The sequence below is a fragment of the Phaseolus vulgaris genome, chromosome 2 (genome assembly GCF_000499845.2).
Source record: "Phaseolus vulgaris cultivar G19833 chromosome 2, P. vulgaris v2.0, whole genome shotgun sequence".
Classification (NCBI taxonomy): domain Eukaryota; kingdom Viridiplantae; phylum Streptophyta; class Magnoliopsida; order Fabales; family Fabaceae; genus Phaseolus; species Phaseolus vulgaris.
The window spans coordinates 9,145,818-9,166,563 of record NC_023758.2 but is presented as its reverse complement, the minus strand read 5'-3'; the positions used below and the strand labels follow the sequence as shown (position 1 = coordinate 9,166,563).

At 33.3% G+C, this 20,746-nt stretch overlaps 2 protein-coding genes across 3 annotated transcripts; both read left to right on the top strand.

The window, feature by feature from the left end:
- Positions 1-896: 896 nt before the first annotated feature.
- LOC137810600 (plant-specific TFIIB-related protein PTF2) lies at positions 897-2,802 on the top strand. The gene has a single exon (XM_068611955.1). The coding sequence runs from the start codon at positions 943-945 to the stop codon at positions 2,539-2,541; it is 1,599 nt and encodes a 532-aa protein (XP_068468056.1). The 5' UTR covers positions 897-942; the 3' UTR covers positions 2,542-2,802.
- A 4,726-nt stretch (positions 2,803-7,528) lies between these two features.
- LOC137810599 (uncharacterized) lies at positions 7,529-13,752 on the top strand. 2 transcript variants are annotated; one of them, XM_068611953.1, is made up of 13 exons: positions 7,529-7,721; positions 7,811-7,872; positions 8,404-8,481; positions 8,585-8,663; positions 8,849-8,919; positions 9,168-9,269; positions 10,294-10,383; positions 11,344-11,418; positions 11,684-11,716; positions 11,920-11,997; positions 12,328-12,396; positions 12,551-12,663; positions 13,454-13,752. In XM_068611953.1, exons 1-13 carry the CDS (start codon positions 7,661-7,663, stop codon positions 13,473-13,475), a joined length of 933 nt encoding a protein of 310 aa, XP_068468054.1. In that variant the 5' UTR covers positions 7,529-7,660; the 3' UTR covers positions 13,476-13,752. The 2 variants fall into 2 exon arrangements, with proteins under 2 accessions (XP_068468054.1, XP_068468055.1); XM_068611954.1 differs by having other exon boundaries at positions 7,564-7,721; positions 12,331-12,396.
- Positions 13,753-20,746: the final 6,994 nt, after the last annotated feature.

Here is a 20,746-nt window from a genome sequence, read left to right as displayed (position 1 = left end):
ATTATTTTAAATTAAAAATGTATTTCATATCCCATTTTAGATGGAAATGGAAATCGTACGTGAAATATTCAATTTTACAAAACTGGTGTTTTTTAATTGGTGATTTCAGTATCATTGAATCATATAATACGTATATGATTTACTCATTTTTTGAAAAAAAAAAATTGCCTATTTCCAAAATTTGCTTTTCAAACTGAACTATATTGAAAAAAAAACCAAAATTTGTTTCTACTTTTGGTTAATTGATTTTTTTATTTATATTTTGTGAAAAACGTGTGTGATAACAGGTGGCAAAAGTTTCCATAGAAGAAATAGAAGTAGTTTCTAGATAATCTTGTTAAATTTTACCAACGATTAAATTAAACCCACAATATTTATATTTAATATAAATATGTATTATAATATATTTGCAGAAGACGCTGATTCAGCGCAACCGCGTATGTATATCGCATTAGTTATTTTTTACTCAACTTATAAAAATGTAACATACTGTATTACTTTAAAATAAAATAAGAAATTAAGAAAAAAATAGTGGGAATCAATTTACTTTTAAAAATTATATATTAATATTAAATTAAAAAATAGTTTTATTTTTTAAATAATTCTTACCAAATAACAAAATATTCTATTGTAGAGATATATTAAAGAAAGATAGAATAGAAAAAAATTTATATATAAAAAAGTATTATAATGAAAAAATCTCTTTATATAAATATAGATATTAATAATTATTATAATATTGTGTATAAAATATTAGTTTATTAATAAATTATATTAGTCACATAATTTGTTACAATAATTAAATAAAATAAATTAAATTTTGAAGATAATGTGTTGTTTATAAATAATTTTATTTTCCTTACATACTTTGAAATTGAAAAGGGTTTATATATACAAACTGAATTTACTTAGATTTGTTATACTATTTGGAACTAGCGTTTCATGTCTCCTCCTTGCAGCTATTGCGGCGAAACCTCGTTCATCCGCGACGATGATTCTGGCGAGTTGATCTGTTCCTCGTGCGGTGGCATTCAGCAATTCGACCAATTCGAAGCCCAAATCGGCGGCATCGATGGTCCCCAGGGTAGCTTCATCCATGTCGGCACTGCCGGTTCCGGCAGCGAATACTCTTACAGAGAGAGGAAACTCTTTGCCGCGAAAAGCACCATCGAGGAAGTAACCTACAGCTTAGGGTTATCTTCCAAGAACGTCGACGTCAGGAGTATGGTGCACACCATCACCGAGGGTGAGTTTGGCCAGGGCGAGTGGTTCCGCGTGCTCATCGGCGCGTGCGCGTATGTTATCATGCGGAGGGAGGACCGGCCCTTGCCCATGGCGGAGGTCGCCTCCACGGTGGGGTGCGACGTGTATGAAATCGGTAGGATGATTCAGCGTGTTGTTGATTTTTTGGATCTGAGGCCTGATTTTCCCGAGTTTGACATTGTGCATTCGTTGGAACGGACAATTAAAAATTCGTGTCTCTTTGCCTCTGTTGAGAGGGGTGTGATTGAGAGGATGCGGAAGCAGGGGGTGTTTTTGATTCAGTGTGCGGTGAAGTGGTTTTTGAGTACCGGCCGCCGTCCGCTTCCGCTGGTTGTGGCGGTGTTGGTGTTTGTGGCGGAGTTGAATGGGGTCGTGGTGGGGATGGAGGAATTGGCTAAGGAGGTTCATGCTAGGGTTTCAACTAGTCGGCTTAGATATAAGGAGTTGCTTGAGACGCTTGTGAAGGCTGCGCAGGTGTTGCCTTGGGGTAAGGATGTTACTGTTAAAAACATTATGAAGAATGCGCCTTTGGTGATTCAGTATATGGAGAGGAAGATTATGTTGAATCCTGGGGAGATTCAGGAGAAGAGGAAGGGTCTTGATCGAGCTGCGGTGGACTTGGAGGATGTGGTTGCCGAATGCTTGAGACATGACGATGAATTTGAATATGGCGTTGATGGTGTGACTTCGCGTAAGGATTTACAATACTTTTCGTTGGAGAGTAAAACTGTTGGAGATGCTGACAGAATGCAGATCTCCCGTGAATGTTTGTCTGTGATGTATAAGAAGTTTTTAGATCAAAATCGTTGTGCTGAGTCGTTGATAGGGAGTGGGAATGCTCGAAAAAGGATTAGTTTTCAATTTGATTTGCTAGAGTGTAGGGAGTGGTGGGATGGAAAATCTGAATTGAGCAAGAAGCTAATGCTTAAAGAACTAATGGAGAAGGATGTTGGTGTGCATACAATGCCACCATCATTTGTCAATGGTCAATTGAAATGTCAAATGAGGCAGAAGAGAATCAACGCTGCTAAGTTGCGGATAAACCGAATTATGCATCCATTAGATGCTGATCTAGGTGATGCTGAGATTCCTGTCCCTTTAGATAGCTCTTGTCCTAAGAGAAGGAGGAAAAGAAAAGGAATGGTAGTTGACGATGTTGATTGGGAAGACCTTATTATTGAGACCCTTGTTCTTCATAAAGTAAAAGATGAGGAAATTGAGAAGGGGCACTACAATACCTTACTCGATCTACATGTGTTTAACTCTGGCATTGTATGAGATGTTTCAGATATACAGGCATTTGGTGAGAAATTTCAGATATACCACTATTTTAATTGCCCATTAACATTTTGTCCTCCTATACAGCCATCTAGAGCAGATGTTATGTTGCTGCAAGTTTTGTACGAACATTTTTTTTGTATGAATGATGATGCCAATTTTGTTTTTTACTTTTAAATAATTCAGGCACCTGAATGTACATACTTGATATCAGGACACAATGATGATTCTATACATATCTTATTTTGGTTCTGCTTTCAAGATATTGCTGTTCAGATTTTAGTTACAGCTTATTTTTGGTGATGATAGAGTTTTGGAATATTCATTTTTAACCAATGGTAGGGTTTGGGAAGATTCGTTTTTAACTTTGTCTGTTTATCAGTGGCCGGGACCGTAAAGGCCTGAGGTTCCCACGAATTTGGAATGATTGTCTGATAGCTATAGATGGTGGTCATCGTGTGTTTTTCTATAGTCCTCGTAATTTTTTTTGTTTATAAGCCTAATTATCAGCTCGAGAAGCAGGATTGTTACTCTTTTATAACTCCGGATATTGTTTATATATTAGATTATGTATGTGTGTATGTATTGCTGGTGAATGAATTGGAGGTTGAAGGTGAGAGTAAATGCTTATGCAATAGCTGCTCAGGTGAATATGTCTTGGTGTCTTTTGTGTATGAAATGAGCTGGGAGGAGAATTTTGAATTTTCTTAATACGGAATGTTGCTCGAATGAAGTTCAGCAATAAATATCAAGTAGACCAATCACAGTGCTGAATGGTGGTTCTGGACAGTAATGTATTCAGTTCTACATCTAATATAGCTGTTGCTTAAGATGGTGTGCTTTGCTTGTTATATTTCTCTGCATTCAACAGGTTGATGTACTGGATAGAGAAAAGGAAACGAGGTTCTTACACATTTTGTAGCTAACTTTGGATTTTTAAGGAGAAGTGGTCTCTCCCATCACAAAGAATCAGTCTGAAGTTATTTTAATATACTGCAATGCATCTGTTGACCCTAATAAGGGTGGGGGTTGAAAATGTTTTGCTTTGGGTACCGTTTGCTTCTAGGGGCCGTTTGCTTCCAGTTATGTGTGTGGGTGAGGGAGAGACTGCAGGAAAGTGTAAGGAATCTTGCATCTTCTCCAAAACGAAGAGAAAGGGGAGATTGCATAACAAAATGCCACATCAGATGTATAAAATTGTTTTTCTATCTTTCTTTTCTCCTACATGCCACATAAATCAGAGGGTCTCCATTTTATTCAGGTTTTTTAATTTTTATATTTATTTTAATATTATAGTAATTTAAAAAGGCAGAAAAAGTTTAGAGAAAAAATTTAAATTTCTAATAATAAATGTAGATAGTTATTAGTTTTTAAAAATTAAATTGTTTTAAAAAAATAGCTTTTTATTTCTAAATAATATTTTTACAGAATGGAAATAAAAATTTATAATGTTTAGTTAATTTTTTTTTAGATTTGACATAAATTATTAATGTTATCATTAAAAACATTAAAAAAAATGTTGTAGTCATTTTTTTATAACATTTAATTATTTATAAGAAAGAAAGTTATTTATTTAAACTGAATATTTTTACAACTGGAAATAGAAATTTGTAATGTGTAGGGTTTTTATAAATTAATATTATAAATTACAAAATCAAAATAAATGTTTTAGTAAGTTAAGAAAGCAGAAAAAGTTTAGATAAGAAATTTCAGTTTATAGTAATAAATGTAGATAATTATTATGTTTTAAAATGAATATGTTTACATAATGAAATTAAAAATAATATGTTTTCAGAATGGAATTAAAAATTTGTAGAGTTTTTTTATATCAGACATAAATTATAAATTGTTAATGTTATAATTAAAAACTTTATAAAAAATGTTGTATTAATTAAAAAAACCAGTCAGACTTTTGAGAAGAAATCTGATTTTTTAATAATACATGTAGAAAGTAATTATTTTTTAAAAAATTAATTGTTTATAAAAAATAGAAATTTTTATTTAAAAAATTTATTTTGACAGAATGGAATTCAAAATTTATAATGTTTAGGATTTTAATTTTTGTAGATTTAACATAATTTATTAATGTTAAAATTAAAAAAAAAATTATAAAAAATATTGTAATAATTTGCATAATTTCAAATTAACATGTATTTATCTCCCTCTACATCAATATAATGACTTTATATATTTTTGTAACTAATTAATGTTCATGACATCTTTTCTTAAATTATATTAATGTTATTATTAATAGTAATCAAAATCATAATTAATAACAATTATATATTTATATAACATAAAATTTATTAAATAATCATTAATAATATTAAAATTATCTACAAGCAAAATTTAACATTAATATTTTATTTTTTTATTTATTTATATATAAGGGTAAATTTGTAATCTTACAATTTATACTATTCAAAATATATTAAAATACTCTCACAACTATCACATCATTCACAAAACTTTCTTTACACATCCACTCTAACATATCCCAATCCAAACACCCTCAACTTTCTCCACACTTTCTTCACACTTCCACTCCCCCACACCCTCAACTTTTCACTCACCCACAACCTCTAATCCAAACAAAGCCTAAATGTGCTACACTAACCTCCGGTTTGTCCCATGTCTCCCACCATCTTCTTCTTGGAAGACTTAATATGAAAAATAATGTGTAAATTATATAGGAAGATTTTTCCTTTTAAATGAATTTATATAATGAGTATTAATTATATTTGGTTCTATATATTTTTTTATTTTTCAATTTAACTTCGTGTTATGTTAAATTTGTTTTTTTCAATTTTTATTATGTTTAATTTTTATTAAACATTACATTAAAAAATAATTTAAAAATAATAAAAATAGTATAATGATTAACTGTATTCATAAGATTGAAATGAGTGTTAATAATTAAAAAGAAATTATGAACGATAAGAAAATATATTAAAGTATAAGGGGTATTAATAAAATAAAATAAGTTATAAGCTATGAAATACCTTATAGTTTATAACTTAGAAGTTTCTAAAGTAAGTTAGTTTATAGTAGTTTTATCAAGCACATTTTTTGACAAAACTTGTTGATAAGTTAGTTAATAGATAATAAATTTGTTACTAGCTGATCAATTTCTAATTTATATATTCCAAGCTTATAAACAATGTAAAAGGATATAAAATATATAATTATATAATATTTCTTATATAAATATTTTTTTTGTTTTTAATTAAAATTATATTATCATGTAAGTACAATTTAGGATTTTTTCAAAATAATTAAACTTTTTAGTACTTGTTTTTATTTTTCTGAAGTTGTATAAAAAAGTTATTTGAAAAAATCATTTTATTTAAACGAGTGGTGTAATGAGTATTAATCAAATTTACTTTTTATTTTTTTATTTCGCAACTTAAAACATTATTACATTGACTTTTGTTTTTTTTTACAATTTTCACTTTTGTAATTTCAATACAATATCATATAATAAAATATTAGTTACTTATGTTGATTTTATTTATTTATTTTGAACTATGTAAAAAAAATTAAAGAATAATAAATAATAATAAATTAAAAGAAATTTAAAATAATAAAAACAATGTATTAAAACATAATGTAATAAAATTAAATATACTACAACATACATAAAGTAACTTATAAATTAAAATTTACAAAATCATAAAATAAATTACTTTGGACTACATATGAAACACTTTTGTATTGGAAAAATTAATTTATAAATTAATTAAATAAATTAGTAACTGGTTTATTAGTTTTTATAAAAAAACTCTTAAACTTATCTCTAAATATGGTAATATCTTTATGCAAATAGATCAAAGTTCATTGATTTTTTTTTTCATAAACATAGAAGAATGTTAAAAAATGATTTAAATTCGATTTTACATAATGAGTTTTACTTTTTCAACATCTAAGACTCAACTAAAAAAGTTGGTATCACAAAAGAAAAATCACGACTTCAAAAGCACAGTTATGGGTAACCTTTAACTTAATCTTACCTAGTTAAATAAAATGAAATAACTCATAAAAATTATTTTATAAAATAATAATGAAAATAAAATAAGAAGAGAAAGAATATTTGATAAAATCTCGAGAATGAATCTGACATTTTAAGAAATAAATACTCCCATTTTTTCATGCCTGAATATTTAACTTTTAAAATTATCTAATGATAAGATGGAAACAAATATTCAGAAATAAATCATCCCGAAATTTATTGAGATAACAATGAAAAATTTCATTAAAATTGAGAATTTGACATTTTTAAAATAAAAGATTTTAACTAATGATATTTAATTAAAAAGAAAATAAATATAGGATACTTGATTTTGAAAAATGAAAAAGGGAATTTCAATTAATGTGAGGAAATTTGTATAGTAATCAAAGATCTTTTAGATTTTTTGAAAATAAAAATATATTAATCAGATATCTGAAGACAAATAAAATAGATTTGGGGAGTACATATATTATATGGGTGTAGGGCATTAGATTAGATATATAACAAAACCAAGTCGTTTGGAAGGCCGTCCGTTATCGTGTTGGGTAGGTGCTTCTTTCTGCAATTCATATCTCTATACGTTTTTTTATTTCAAAAATATATTTTTTAAATATTTTAAATTATATAATTTAAAAGTTTTTCTTTTTTAAATCCAGAATTAACTTTCAAATTATGTAATTTAAAAAAAATTTCTAACTAGTTTTTGGATTACATAATTTGAAAATTTTTTCTATAGATAAGATTAATTTCTGGATTATGTAATTCAGAAACAATTAGTTCCCGAATTATATAATTTAAAAGATTTTTTAATATAAAATTGATTTCTGAATTATATAATCTAAAATATATTCAAATTACATAATTTATAGACTTATTTTACATAAAAAAAAATTCCAAATTTTATAAATTTTAAAAATACTTCCAAATTCAAAAACATATTCTCAATTATATATGGAATAAAAAAAAAGATAAAATAGTATTTTAACATTTAGTATCGGATGCCACGAGAAATTATTGAGGTGAAAAGAGTCTGTTGGGTTAAGTAGTGAAAGCATTTTTATAGAGCAACCGAACCTGATCATCGAATCTTTCTGACTTTTCTCTCTCGCCATGGCTATGGCTATGCAAAGCGGAATGGGGATCTCCAAGATCCTTGTCATTGCTGGAGCAGGTACCTCTCTTTCTCTATCTCTCTCTTAATAGCATATCAGTAACTACTTTTTTTTTTTTCACTTATTTGATTTCACTCTCTTCCTTCAGGTTACACCGGCACCGTCCTCGTCAAAAACGGTAAATTGTCCGATTTAATCGGCGACCTTCAGGTATTTCCAGTTCCACTCCTTTTCTCGTTGGAATAATCTACATCTATCTCTTAACTTCAATTTTTTGAAATCCGCGTGAGAAATTTTCTGCTATTGCTTTTCTTTTCGTTTTTCCTGAGTTATGGATCTTCTACTGGTGTTCTTGAAGTCGAGGAGGCTGTGTTATGAAACGAGTAGTGGTTTGTCTGAGATGGTGGTGATAGAGTTTTGGAATATTCGTTTTTAACCGATGGTAGGGTTTGGGAAAATCGTTTTTAATTTCGTTTGTTTATCGGTGCCCGTGACCGTAAACGCCTTTGGTTCCCACGAATTTGGTATAGCTACATATGGTGGTCATCGTGTGTTTTCTATAGTCCTTGTAAATTAAGTTTTTTTTTGTTATACGCCTATTATCAGCTAGTGAAGCTGGATTATTATTTTTTAAAAACTCTTGATATTGCTTATATATTTTATATGTGTCTATGTGTGTGTTTAAAAACTCTATGTTTGTATGCTGATGGTGTTTAATTTCTCTATTTTTTGGGGCTGTAGTTGCTGGTGAAGGGATTGGAAAAATCGGGGGATCAGGCTGAAGGTGAAAGTGAATATGCTGATGCAATAGCTGCTCAGGTAATGAACTGGGTGAATATGTCTGGGTGTCTTTTGTTTATGAACTGAGCTGGTAGGAGAATTTGAATTTTCTTTACGGAAATGTTGCTTGACTTTACTACAGGTGCGTCGTCTGGCAAATGAAGTTCGACAATTAGCATCAAGTAGACCAATCACAGTATTGAATGGGGGTTCTGGACAGAGTAATATGTTCAATTCTACCATCTAATATAGCTGTTACTTAGATGGCGTGTTTTACTTGTTATGTTTCTCTGCATTTCATATGTAGGCTGTCAACATGTTGATGTGTGTTGTGCAGATGTAGAGTGTATTTTGTGTGATCCATTCATGCATTGCTTTTCTAATTGCTTGTTCTCTTTTTTGATAGGTAATTTATCATCTCTTGTCGTTCCAGCTGCTGCCTTGGGTGCTCTGGGTTACGGTTACATGTGGTGGAAGGTGGGAAACTGCTTGCATGGATTCTTGCACACTTTTTTGAATAATTTCATTAGTTTATGGTTGATGAATTTTTTTTCTCTATTTCTCCTTTTCCAATATTGTTATAATTGTTTCTTAATTTTCTCTCATTTAAAGGTAGCAAGTTGATGATATTTACCCCATAATTATTGTAATTGATTTTATACATTTAATATTTCCGATTTAATTGTTTGTGATTGTGATTTCTGATTTCTACTTTCCTATATCAGGGCATTTCATTCTCAGATCTTATGTACGTGACTAAACAGAGCATGGAAAAAGCTGTTGCAGATTTAACAAAAAAGTTGCAGCATGCCTCTGATGTCATCGCTGTAGGTGTTCATTTATTGCTTGGGATTTTCTTTTTATATCTGTATGTAGCTATGTTCGTTAGGTACTGCATACTTACTGCACTGGAAACTGAGACTCCATTGACTTAGAATTTAAAATTCCTTTATCCAAGTGGATGGATTATAATCTGTCATTCATTAATATGATTTGCTAGGAAGGTGTTTCAGTTTTGAATTTCTATGGAGTTGCTACCATGCTTTAATTTATATTTCAGGATGACTTTTGTAGGATTGTAGTAGAAAATACAGTGCTTTTAGACTCATGATTACTGTTGCGTAATTAGGAGATAATTATTCCATAATAGGTGCATATTCCGTTTTCTATTTATTAGGACAGGTTTGATATCTTTTGGTGATTTGATTTGATTTGTATAACTTTAATTACCTATTATTTCTTTCTTTAATTAGGTTGTAAATAATCTATAAATTTATATTGTAATCACATTTGTAAACACATTCAGAAATACATTCAATCTTCTTCTTTCAACTTAAAACAGTAAAAGGAGATCAAGTCATATAGTAAGCATCAGTGGCAGTATTGTGCCTAAAGACTCTTCATAAATATTAAGTTATCCCAAATCTGTTCTGGCCAGATTTTATTCGGTAAGCAGTGATCAAGGGCTAGTAATTTCCAAACCATGATCTTAACCATTTAGTTGAGGACCTATTGGTGCTCAACTCTTTTAACACTGGAAAGAGAAAAGGAAAAGAGTTGCTTACATTCTGTAGGTAACTTTGTATTCTTAAGAAGAAATGGTCTTTCCCATTCCATTCCAAAGAATCAGTCTGAAGTTATCCTTTTTTTAGAGAGGACACGTGAAGAGATATAATCCATCACCAATAAAGTTAACTGACACATTTTAATATACTACAATGCATCTTTTGTCCCTAATATGGGTGGGGGGGTTGATTGTTCTGCTTGGAAGACTTACTATGAAAAATAATATGTAAATTATATTATAAGATTTTTACTCTTACAATTTCCTGTCAATTGTTATGATGGCAGGATGCCAAGAAGCATTTGATCCAGAGAATTCAGAATTTGGATGACAAAATGCTCAAGCAGATTGAGTTGGCCCGGTCAACAAAGGATGAAGTATGTCTTTTGCCACATAAAATGCTCTTACATGCATTCCTTTTCTTTTTTATCATAGAGACCGGTGCATACTTATTAATATTCTCCAGTCAACTGGATCAACAATTCTTTAAAAGTTACTGATTTTGAATCTCAGAAAGTTTTTATGGATCTATGTTAGTGAATATTATGTGGTAGTTACTTAAAAACCCTCCGTTGGGCTGTCGTCTCATCTTGATTAGTGACCACTAATGAAGCAGCTCACATGCCTATCATGTGATTCGTACATATTCATTATACTCAGTACTTTATAACTCTTGAATCTTGATTAATAGTGGAATATCAAGTTCTCTAAATATTAGAATTTAGATATGCACGATACCTTCCCTCCTTCTATACCTATTTTGGGAGCACGATCGCTTCTGTAAATGGCAGAACATTCAACATAGTTTTTTTTTTTAATTAAATTTTATATTGTGCCAAAGACCAGTTACTGTATCTTTACAATTGCTCATATTGTACTCTTTTTCATCATACAACATAAACCAAGCTATATTGATTCTCTGCAATAAATTCAATCATAATTTTTAATCTGTCAGCGAACCTCTTATCCATTCATTAAAATCTTCAAATCACAAAAATCTTCAAATCACAAAAATCATTCTTTTTAAAATTCTTAATCTTAGAATTTTTAACTTGGAAGGCCTTATTTAGTTACTATAAGAAAATTACTGAAAGTTTTTCTTGCATTAGTACTTGAGGATCTTCTTGCAGTCTAGAAATATTCAGGACTTTTTTAATGGATACCTATCTATTCACAAGTTACATAAGATCTGCTGGTAATTTCTTTCATATCAGCTGTGTGTAGTCCAGGATAAAGGAATTGAAACCACAATTTGTCTTTACCTTGTCCATTTTTATTATAATTTATAATTATCATGGGAAGTAAACAAATCTGTGGTTGTGATTCACCTTTCACAGGTTGCTGGAGTTCGAAGTACTATAACTAGTCTCCACGAGGACTTGGGTTTTTTGCAACAAACAGTGGAGCAAATGGTATGTAATGTGTTCACTTTCTTGCTGTGGCCAGTTGATTCATGGTTGTCGTGCTAGTAGTATAGACCTATGATGATGGATATGTAGGAGTTTGGCTTGATTATTTGATTTTCATTTGAATGAAAATATCTAAGTTGTCACAGTAATATGTTTATGTTTTCCCCAAATTGGTTATTTCTTTTATTTGTCACTAACTAATATTTTTGTGCCTGTGACCATGCATGTGCTTGAATTATTCTTATGTTTTATAATTATGCCTTTTCAGGATGAAAGGTTGACTACATTGAGTTCTAAGCAGGTAAAACTCATTCATGTCCTTGTTAAATTTTGAGGGGAATATCTAGTTCTTGAACTCTTTTTTTTTTTTTTATTTGTAACATCTCTTGTGTGTGTAAGAAAATGAAGTGTATTTGGTTGGTATGCATTTCAGATCTTAGTATTAAAATAGTTACACCTGTTGATACGCTTAAAGAAAGTGCTGATTTAGTAGTGTGGTTGCAGGATTACGCAAATTATGGATTGGCATATCTCATTGACTTTGTACACGGAAAAGGCCGGAAAATGCCTGAAATTTTACAGGTTGGAGTTTGTTTCTTATATTTGTCAGTTGTAATCATACTCACGATTGTTTTTTGTCACACTCAAATTTCCTGTTAATTTGCTGCTGAGTATGCAAATATATTAATATATTATTATATATAGTCTGGATACTGGATCATCACTCATCTGCTGTTAGTTTTAAAGTAACACTGAGAAACCTAGATTAGCTTGAAATATTTAGTGCTAACATTTATCTTATAGTATTACAACACGTTATTCAGATCTTGTTCTTGTGGTGGCTTAGTTACTAATTATATCTTTTGTGTTCTTGTTGAAATAATGATCTGATGTTAATAAGTAAATATTCAGCAGGAACAACTGAAAGTTTCAGGGAAGTCCCCGAATTTGCTCACATTTAAGGGAGCTCCGAATGTGAAGGTATTCTTCTACCTTCTCTGTTTTCTTTTGCTATTTTTCCTATTGTGGCAAATGCGTTTGGGTTAAATATTTTAATATACTTTAATGTTGAATTATTTAAATTTTGAAATTATTTTCTTGTTATGTGCTCAATGATTCTTTCTTTCGCTTGTAGGGTCTTAAAGACATAGCAGAAACGTTGTCTATTGGTTTAGACAGGTCAGCTTCAGACGCTGTCATGCCTGATAGTGTGGATAAACTAGAGCAGTTACGGAGGCCATTGTTGAGGTTTGAATTAGTTCATTTTTGTTCTCTGAATATTTTCCCTTGTAGAAGAATACATTGCATGCGGGGTATTCTGGGGCACTATATTTTTCTATAACCTGGGGAGGACTGAAGAGTGATTATAATTTAAATTTGCTTCTCACATTTTGAAAAGAATATGTGCTGTTAAACCGACTATACTTAAGTCCCTGTCTTGTCGTAAGGGCATTGTTTTGCTCGAGAAGGTAATTATATTTTTTGCCAAAAGTACAATGATTCTAAAATTGGAGATGATTGACAACACAACAAAGTTGATGAAGTTTATTTATTTGTAGACTTCCACTTTTGGAAATGCCCCAAAATATAGGAGGCCCCGGTTGCTTGATGATCTTGAATTTGAATTATCGTCTATTGAGCCATCTCTTAAACAGATTCGCCCAGAATATTTCTTTTGAAAAAGAACTTAGCCTAACAGTGGATAAATCTTTTGAAAGATTTTTGAAAAGGGGGCTGTTTACTTGTTGTCCTTGTAATTAAATCATTGTATACTTTCATATCAGTTTGAGCTAATGTTAGTCTTAAGAGAGAGAAAACGAGGCACGTGATGCACTGCATGAGTTTCAATTTACAAAGCATTTATATATATATATATATATATATATATATATATATATATATATACTGTTACTCTGATTGATATCAGGAGCTTTTGTCAACTATAATCCTAACTGATACCTTATTAACTGTTTCCTTGCGATTACAATTGCTCAATCGGTCTGCATTATTTTGATTCAAATATAATTTTATTTTTCAGGACTTCTTCAACCAGATGTTGATGACAAGGTCTTGAATCATGATGACCTAGCTTTTAAGCGCTCTTTCTCTTGATTTTTTATTCAGCAACGACTTTCAATTCCCTTGTTCACAAATCATAACGTCAGCTGTTGTGATTTTCACATATAGAAATTAATCTCTATATAGTAGTAGTAATAGACTGTATAACATTATATTGAAGCTAATGAATTGTGATTCTATATTGTAAATAAAATTTTAAAGACAATGTATGTTGGTTTGGTGCTACTACCACATCTTATGCCAGTTGCGTTTTGTGTATGGTTCATGACTTCTATTGTATTCGTTTTTTTTCCCAAAATTGTTATCGTCATCTCCTAGTGAAATAAGAACAAACAGTTATTTGCATTCCATAACAATTTCTAGAAGTGGAAAATAGGAAGAATTATTAATTTAATTATTTATATATGAAAATTATTAAAAAACAGTTGTACAATTAAATAAATTTATAAATAATTTAATAAATAAAAAAGTCGTACTACTAGGCTGATCTCATTACAATCAATTTGCTATAATTTCGATTTCAATCATCCTTTCTTATTGTATATGTAATGTAATATTGTCTCGGGACGGCTTACGTACGGATGTTTAACCCAGAAAGAATAATTTTTCTTAAAAGTTTATTTCTTAACACACTAAATATTGAAATAATTTAATTTGATTCATTTTACAATGTAAATGTTTTCTCTTAGGAAGTCAAGGTTCTTTCATTTTCCTTCATATCGCAATCATATTATAAGCATAAATTTTAAGGTCTTATTTAGAGTTGTAATGAGGTTGAACTTAAAAATATATATTGATTTTTGAGATATATAAAATGCATATTTAATAGATGGAAAACATACCTACAATTCAAACACAATTTCATTTGTGTTATCCAATCACCCATTCTTTGATTTTCACATTTCACGATACAATTCAAGTCAATAAGGAGATGACCAGGACTCAAATTATCATTCACACTTTGAGAAGTCATCTCAACTTTTAAGTGAAGACTCCATCAAGGATCTAGCACACCTCATCAGAAGAAGAAATGAGCAAATATCAGAACATCATATATTCTTCCTTTTGGCATTCTTTAGAATAAAACAAGTTGTAAATAAATTAGGCTCACTTTAGGGGTTCAAATAGCAAGATAGACTATAATAGGTGCCTTTAGCATAACAGGGGAGTGTAGTTATCATTTTAGCTTGTTTTTGACCTAGTTTCCAGAAGAAGTGACCTAAGGTAAGATTTTGACTTAGTCAAACCTTAAAGACAGCCCCCTCACATATTTACCATCCTACCCTTGCTTATTGTTTTCCAAGACACCATTTCCTATAAATAGGGTGTCTTCCTCCTTGTATTTTCATGTTGAAATTTATAGAAGAAGGAAAACAATGCACAAATTGTGTGAGGATTGTTTACTCTAGAAATATGTCTTATCTTGTGTGAGTTTAAGAGCTCTCAAGTGGCGACCCTCTACCCTCATTGATGGAATATGCCTTCATCCGGTTTGCGTTTTCTTTGGAGGAATGGCGGAAGCATCAATGAAGGAAGATGAACAAGGAACTCACGTAGAGTTCCTTGGAGGTGCATGCTAGATGTGGAGAGTGAGTGGTGAGGCCATCTCACTTGGAATAGGTGAAAAATGAAGACTAAGTGTCTATCCTAGGGAGGTAGGAGACAATGAGTGAAATTGACACAATTTTGGCAGCAATTCACTCTTCATTAAGCTTAAAAATACATGAACCAAACACCTCAATTTATAAGAGAGAGGGCTGAACATTGTGGAGCCAAAATTTGAAAATTCAAAATAAAATCTCCAACGAGAAGGTGCCATGTTGAGTCATGCTTTCCATGTTTAGCTCACACCTTCCAGGCTAAATCCTCTCCACTCCTATGTTGCCATGTGGACGTCCATGTGCTCCATGCCAAAGTACTTTCGTTATCCAATATACCTAGACATTTTAAGGTTACATTGGGCTCAAAGAAGCCCAATTGTTACCCTAACTAGTCACTTTTAACCCTAACTAGTCACTTTTAACCCTAACTAGTCATATTTTACTATTGGCCCAAAAACAAGCCCAAAAACCTATACTACTTGGCCCAAATATTTGGTCCAATTATTTTATGCTACTAGGCCCAATACATGACCCATGAAATCCTAAACAACTTTTTACAATTTATTTAAGCTAAAGCTTGACCCAAAAATAATGTTGACTAGTCAACAAAAACTCAGTCTTCTTGTGTTCTTCTGACCAAAGCTTTAATTTATGTTTTGATGACTTGGAGGGCTTCTTGGATATGTTTGTACATTCATTCACCCTAGATTTTTCCTCTTGATTGGGCCTACAAAAATAAATAAAAGCCCAATTAGACCCATATTTGCAATTAAATCAATAAACAACCTCTAGGTCTTCATCTTACTTATTATGGGGTTGTGTGTGGTTGGATGGTTTCCATCACTTATCTTGGAGGAAACCATACTCCAAGTGGCATGTCCCTTCTCAATTCACACCATAAGCTTTCTTCTTCCATCCTTTTCCTTCATTTCCATTACGCCACTTTATTCTTGTGTTCTATACTTGTTATAATTCGGTTTTTCTTTGTGTTCTTTTGTTGTTTTTCCTTTTAGCTTTCGTCCATGACCATCTTAATTGTTTCCTTTCATGTCTTTCAATTTCCGTAATGCATCATCACTATCATCTTATCTTGATTTTCCTCTTTGTCTTTGGAAGTGAACCTTCACACTTACTTAACCACTTGGTTAAGTTCGTGTCCAGTGGGGATCTTCCTTAGGTCTCACCATATACTTGTTAAAAATCTCAATCATAAGTAAAGTGTCACCTCTAAAATTGAACCATCTAAAATCAAATCACATCATGTGGTTATCAGAGCTTTGGTTTTTTGAGCATATTTGCTTTGAGTTGATTTGACGCTTTATTTTCTTGCTTTTTCAATTCAGCATTCTCTTTATTCAATAGCTTTCAATTCGATTTTAAATGTTATTTTGTGTCCAATTTTTGTTCTCACCTCTTTTTGTTTGAGTCATATGTTCTTAGTGTTTCTAGGAGCCCTTATTTTAATTTTAATTTTGAAGGTATAAAAAGTAACTAGAAATTTGTTTAAGTGGAAGTAGATTTAGTTCCAAACATAGATTTCAAGTATTCATTTAATTTGAATCCCAAAATTTTTTGTGACAATTGGAAGTGAATGAAAATATGCATGATAAGAATTATGGACATCTTATTTCCATAAACCAAACACAAGGATAAAAAAAAGGGACAAGTTGCGCAAACATCTTTGGTAAGACCACCATTTAAAAAAAAAGTGGATTCATTTTATTTGGCAAATTGATTTCAACATTGTGAAATTTGATCCTTTTGCTTTTACAATTTCTAGCAAGAGTGAAACTTCATTGTTAAAATTCAAGTAAGTATCTTAAAGTCTTTTTGTATGCTTTTTCTTGCTTGTCTTTCTTTAAAAGTTTTGTTATCATCTATTTTCCCAACTTGGTTTAACTTCTTTGTTTGGAGATTTTCTTGTTTATCTTTTAAAATTCTTTAATTTTGTTGTGGTTCTTTTAAGATCAAATGTTAAGGGCTTTGTCTTTTTTCATTTGAAAGCTTGAAATCCTAAGATTGACCTTTGTTGAGAGAAAATTCTTTTTGAGTGCTTGGATATTTTCTCCTCTTTGCTACACAAAAGAGTGACACAAGTGAGGAGAGGGTTATTAACTTTTCTTTCACTAATTATTTGTTCTCCTTTTGCAATTTTTATGGCTTTTCTTTCTTCAGGGGAATCGTCCAAACCTCAATCTCCCCAAAAGGTTTTTCTTATGGGTGAGCTTGCGGCAACAAATAGATACTTAGCCCAAAAAGAGGAAGAAATGCGGCAATTGGAGGAAAGACTTCAAAGACTTGAAACGACACATGAAAGACAACCAAGAGGAAGAAGGTGAGAGCAAAGGAGAGCTTCAATGAGCTATAACCATTACGACAACCATGAAGAAGATGAAGATTGGAAAATTCACTAATATGATGAAAGGCGCCACCAACACCATCCTTCTAAAATTTCTTTTCCCTATGTAAAATTGCCTAGCTTTAGTGGGGAAAGTGACCCCAATATTTACTTAGGATGGGAGGTTAAGGTTGAGAAAATTTTCAATGTATATGAGGTCTAAAAGGACTAAAAGGTAAAGCTAGTCTCTCTAAAAATTTTAGACTATGCCATGCAATGGTGGCACCAAGTTGTAATGGACATTGGATTAAACAAGAAGCCAATTGTGGTCTCTTCGTATGATTTGAAAGAATGTATGCGTGCGAGGTTTGTTCCTCCTCATTATAGGAAGGAACTCTTGTTGAAGCTCCAACGGCTTCAATAAGGACCTAGAAGTGTAGATGAGTTGATGGAGGAAGGCCCAAGCTCACCACACTATGAAAGCCAAGCTTCCAAGACCAAGACCGTCTAGCCTTCCAAAAGGAGCGTCTAGCCTCACAAGGAGCGTCTAGCCTCACAAAGGGAGCGTCTAGCCATGATGAGGAGCGTCTAGGCCAAGGCTACATGAGGAGCATCTATGAAAAGTCCTAGACCGTCTAGCTTCACACACACAAGGGCCAAAGCTACGGTTTGGGAGAGAAGAGGCTTTGTTGCATAAAAGGCCCATTAGGGGTACTTAGTAAGATAGGTAGTGTAGAAAGAACTTTGTGAAGGAAACCTTCTAGAACCTAGGGTTGTGTGGCCGGTCATTGCATGGCACATGACTTAGAATTTAGATTTAATTTTGGTTTTCTTTTCCTTAGAAATGTAGCTTAACATTTAAGCCCAAATAGCCTATAAATAGGAAGGCTATCTCTTTGTATTTGACAAGTTTAATTGAGTATTGTTATGCTGCCCATTTTGTGCACTAGCTTTACTTCTCCTAGAAATCTAGGCTATAAACTTCACTCCTTTCCCCATTCTCCATAGAGCTGGTCGAACCTCTCTATCCCATACTCATCATGCACCTTCAAAGCCATCACAACTCTTAGGAGGGCTTTGTTTCACTCACCCATTGCTTCCGCACCCATTTTACTACTTTGATTCAAGAAGAACACATGAAATGCCATGCCATCATGAGTACTTCAAAGATCTTGAAACTACTTTGACTAAAATTAACATGCATGAAAATGAGGAGTCAAAGATAGCTAGATTTGTAAGTGGCTTGAGAAGAGAAATTCAAGATGTGGTAGAATTATATGAGTATTCCTTTTTGGAAAAATTGGTTCACCTAGCCATCAAGGTTGAATCACAATTTTTAAAGAAAACTTCTTTAAAAACTACTCATAACGATGGCTTTTACAAAAGATCATGGAAGGACAAAAATCAAACTTCTTCAAAAAACCTTTCCTTCCAACTTAGTAAAAGAAACCACTTACAATCCTAGAGTTTCTAAACCCTCACCCTCTACACCTAAGTCACCCACCAAAACCTCAAGAAAAAAATGTTTTAAATGTCTAGGTTTTGGGCATATAGCAACCAACTATCCTTAAAAAAGAAACATGATGGTTAAAGGGGGGGGGGGGGGGTTGTCATGAGTGACCATAGTGATAAGTGTCTAATTTCAGTAATATTTCATATTAAAATTGTACCGTCTTGGTAGTCGGAAGAGATGACGTGGCGACGAGCTATTATGCAGGCGTGTTGAGTAGGGCCCATGGCTAGCAGAAGGGGAGGAAGTCGGGGGGCTCGTGTAGTCGCCAGTTATTAAGTTGGCATGCTCCGATCTCTAGCATACCTAAGCCAGCGGTCACCGGGTTTGAGATGAAGTCGCCAGATGTGAGCCCAGGCGACCAAGTGATTAGAGATCGCCGAAACAAGGACATCGCCGAAGATGAAGTCAGATAGTTATTTCCTAGCTGGCCAGAGGATGAGCTCGGGAGACAGCTTACCTCAACATACACGGTGAAACAGGTAGAGTAGATCATGAAGGCGGCCGGCGAGACCATAGGGAAGGTGTGTATGAAGGCACCCGAACTCGCCACGCAGAAGGGATCACGCTCCAAGGCAGCTATGCACTGAGTTGTGTCACGCATAAGTAACTTAGCCAAAAAACCTGAAGAGTAAGAAGAGGCGCCCAAGTCAAGGATACTCCAGATGGTGACACGTGTACAGCTAGATGCGAGCCACGTGTCCAAATGCGTAACTGTCTGGAGAGAGAAAATGCCCAGGTATATAAGAGATTCTAACGAACTTCTGAGGTACGCACGTTCAGATTACTTCTTTACGCTTGCGAGTTTTGAGTACGCTGAGAGAGAACTTTTGCACGGTTCCTTAGAGTTCTTGAGTTTTCTCTTAGTATTTGGTGGTTCAGCCGCTGACTTGGGCGTCGGAGCGTGATCGGCCGCAGCGGCGCCGTTCTGTCTTTGCAGGTTCTTGAGGTGAATCACGGCGAAGGACGGAGGCTAACACGATGCAGAAGTCGATCCAGGTTTGACGAGGCAAGGCTCCAGCGTCTTGGTCAACAGGCAGAACCATCAGGCGCCCACCGTGGGGCCGTGTAAAACCTGTTCCCATCCACAGCGTGAGTTCTTGGAAGTTTCTGCAGTTTCTGTGTGGTTGTGTGCTGGTGCAACCATTTTTCGCCGTTCATCTAAGCTTTGTTCGGTAGTTTCGTGTTTTCCACCGTTCGTTTGAGTTCTTGTTCGGTGAGGTGAAGTTTTTCGCTGCTTACGCAAGTTTTAATCGGTGAGATTTGAGTTTCGCCGCTCGTTTGGATTTTCGTGGAAGAAACGGTGGTTTGTGGTGGAATCGTGAGTTTCTGCGAAGGATTGTTGTTGAGGTCGTGTTCTTGAAGTTCTTCAGAGTTTTGCGAAGTTCTGACCGATTGATCGCTGAATCGATCGTCGCTGAAGAAGGTGTTGTTCGTCGCTCTTTGTGATCTGTCAAGTTTTCATGAGAAAGATGAGAAGCAACCGTTCAAGTCCAGTTGCGCCCGTTGCTGCTGAAGGCGCCATGACTATGGCGCAAATGGTGGAAATCATGCGTTCGCTGCAGGCGAATGTGGAAGCCTCGCGCATAGAGCAGGCAAGAATGCACGAGGACCTGGTCGCCTCTCAGGCCAGGAATGAAGAGCTTAGCAGAGTGACTGAGGAATTGCGCCAAGCTCTTCAGGAGTAGCGAGGGCGTCCAGTCGCTGAAGAGGCCGCGCCGTCAACGCCGCCTCGCGTTTTCCCCATGCCTTTCGCTCAGGCGATTACGGACACGCCTATTCCTGCGAGTGTGGTACCCGTGA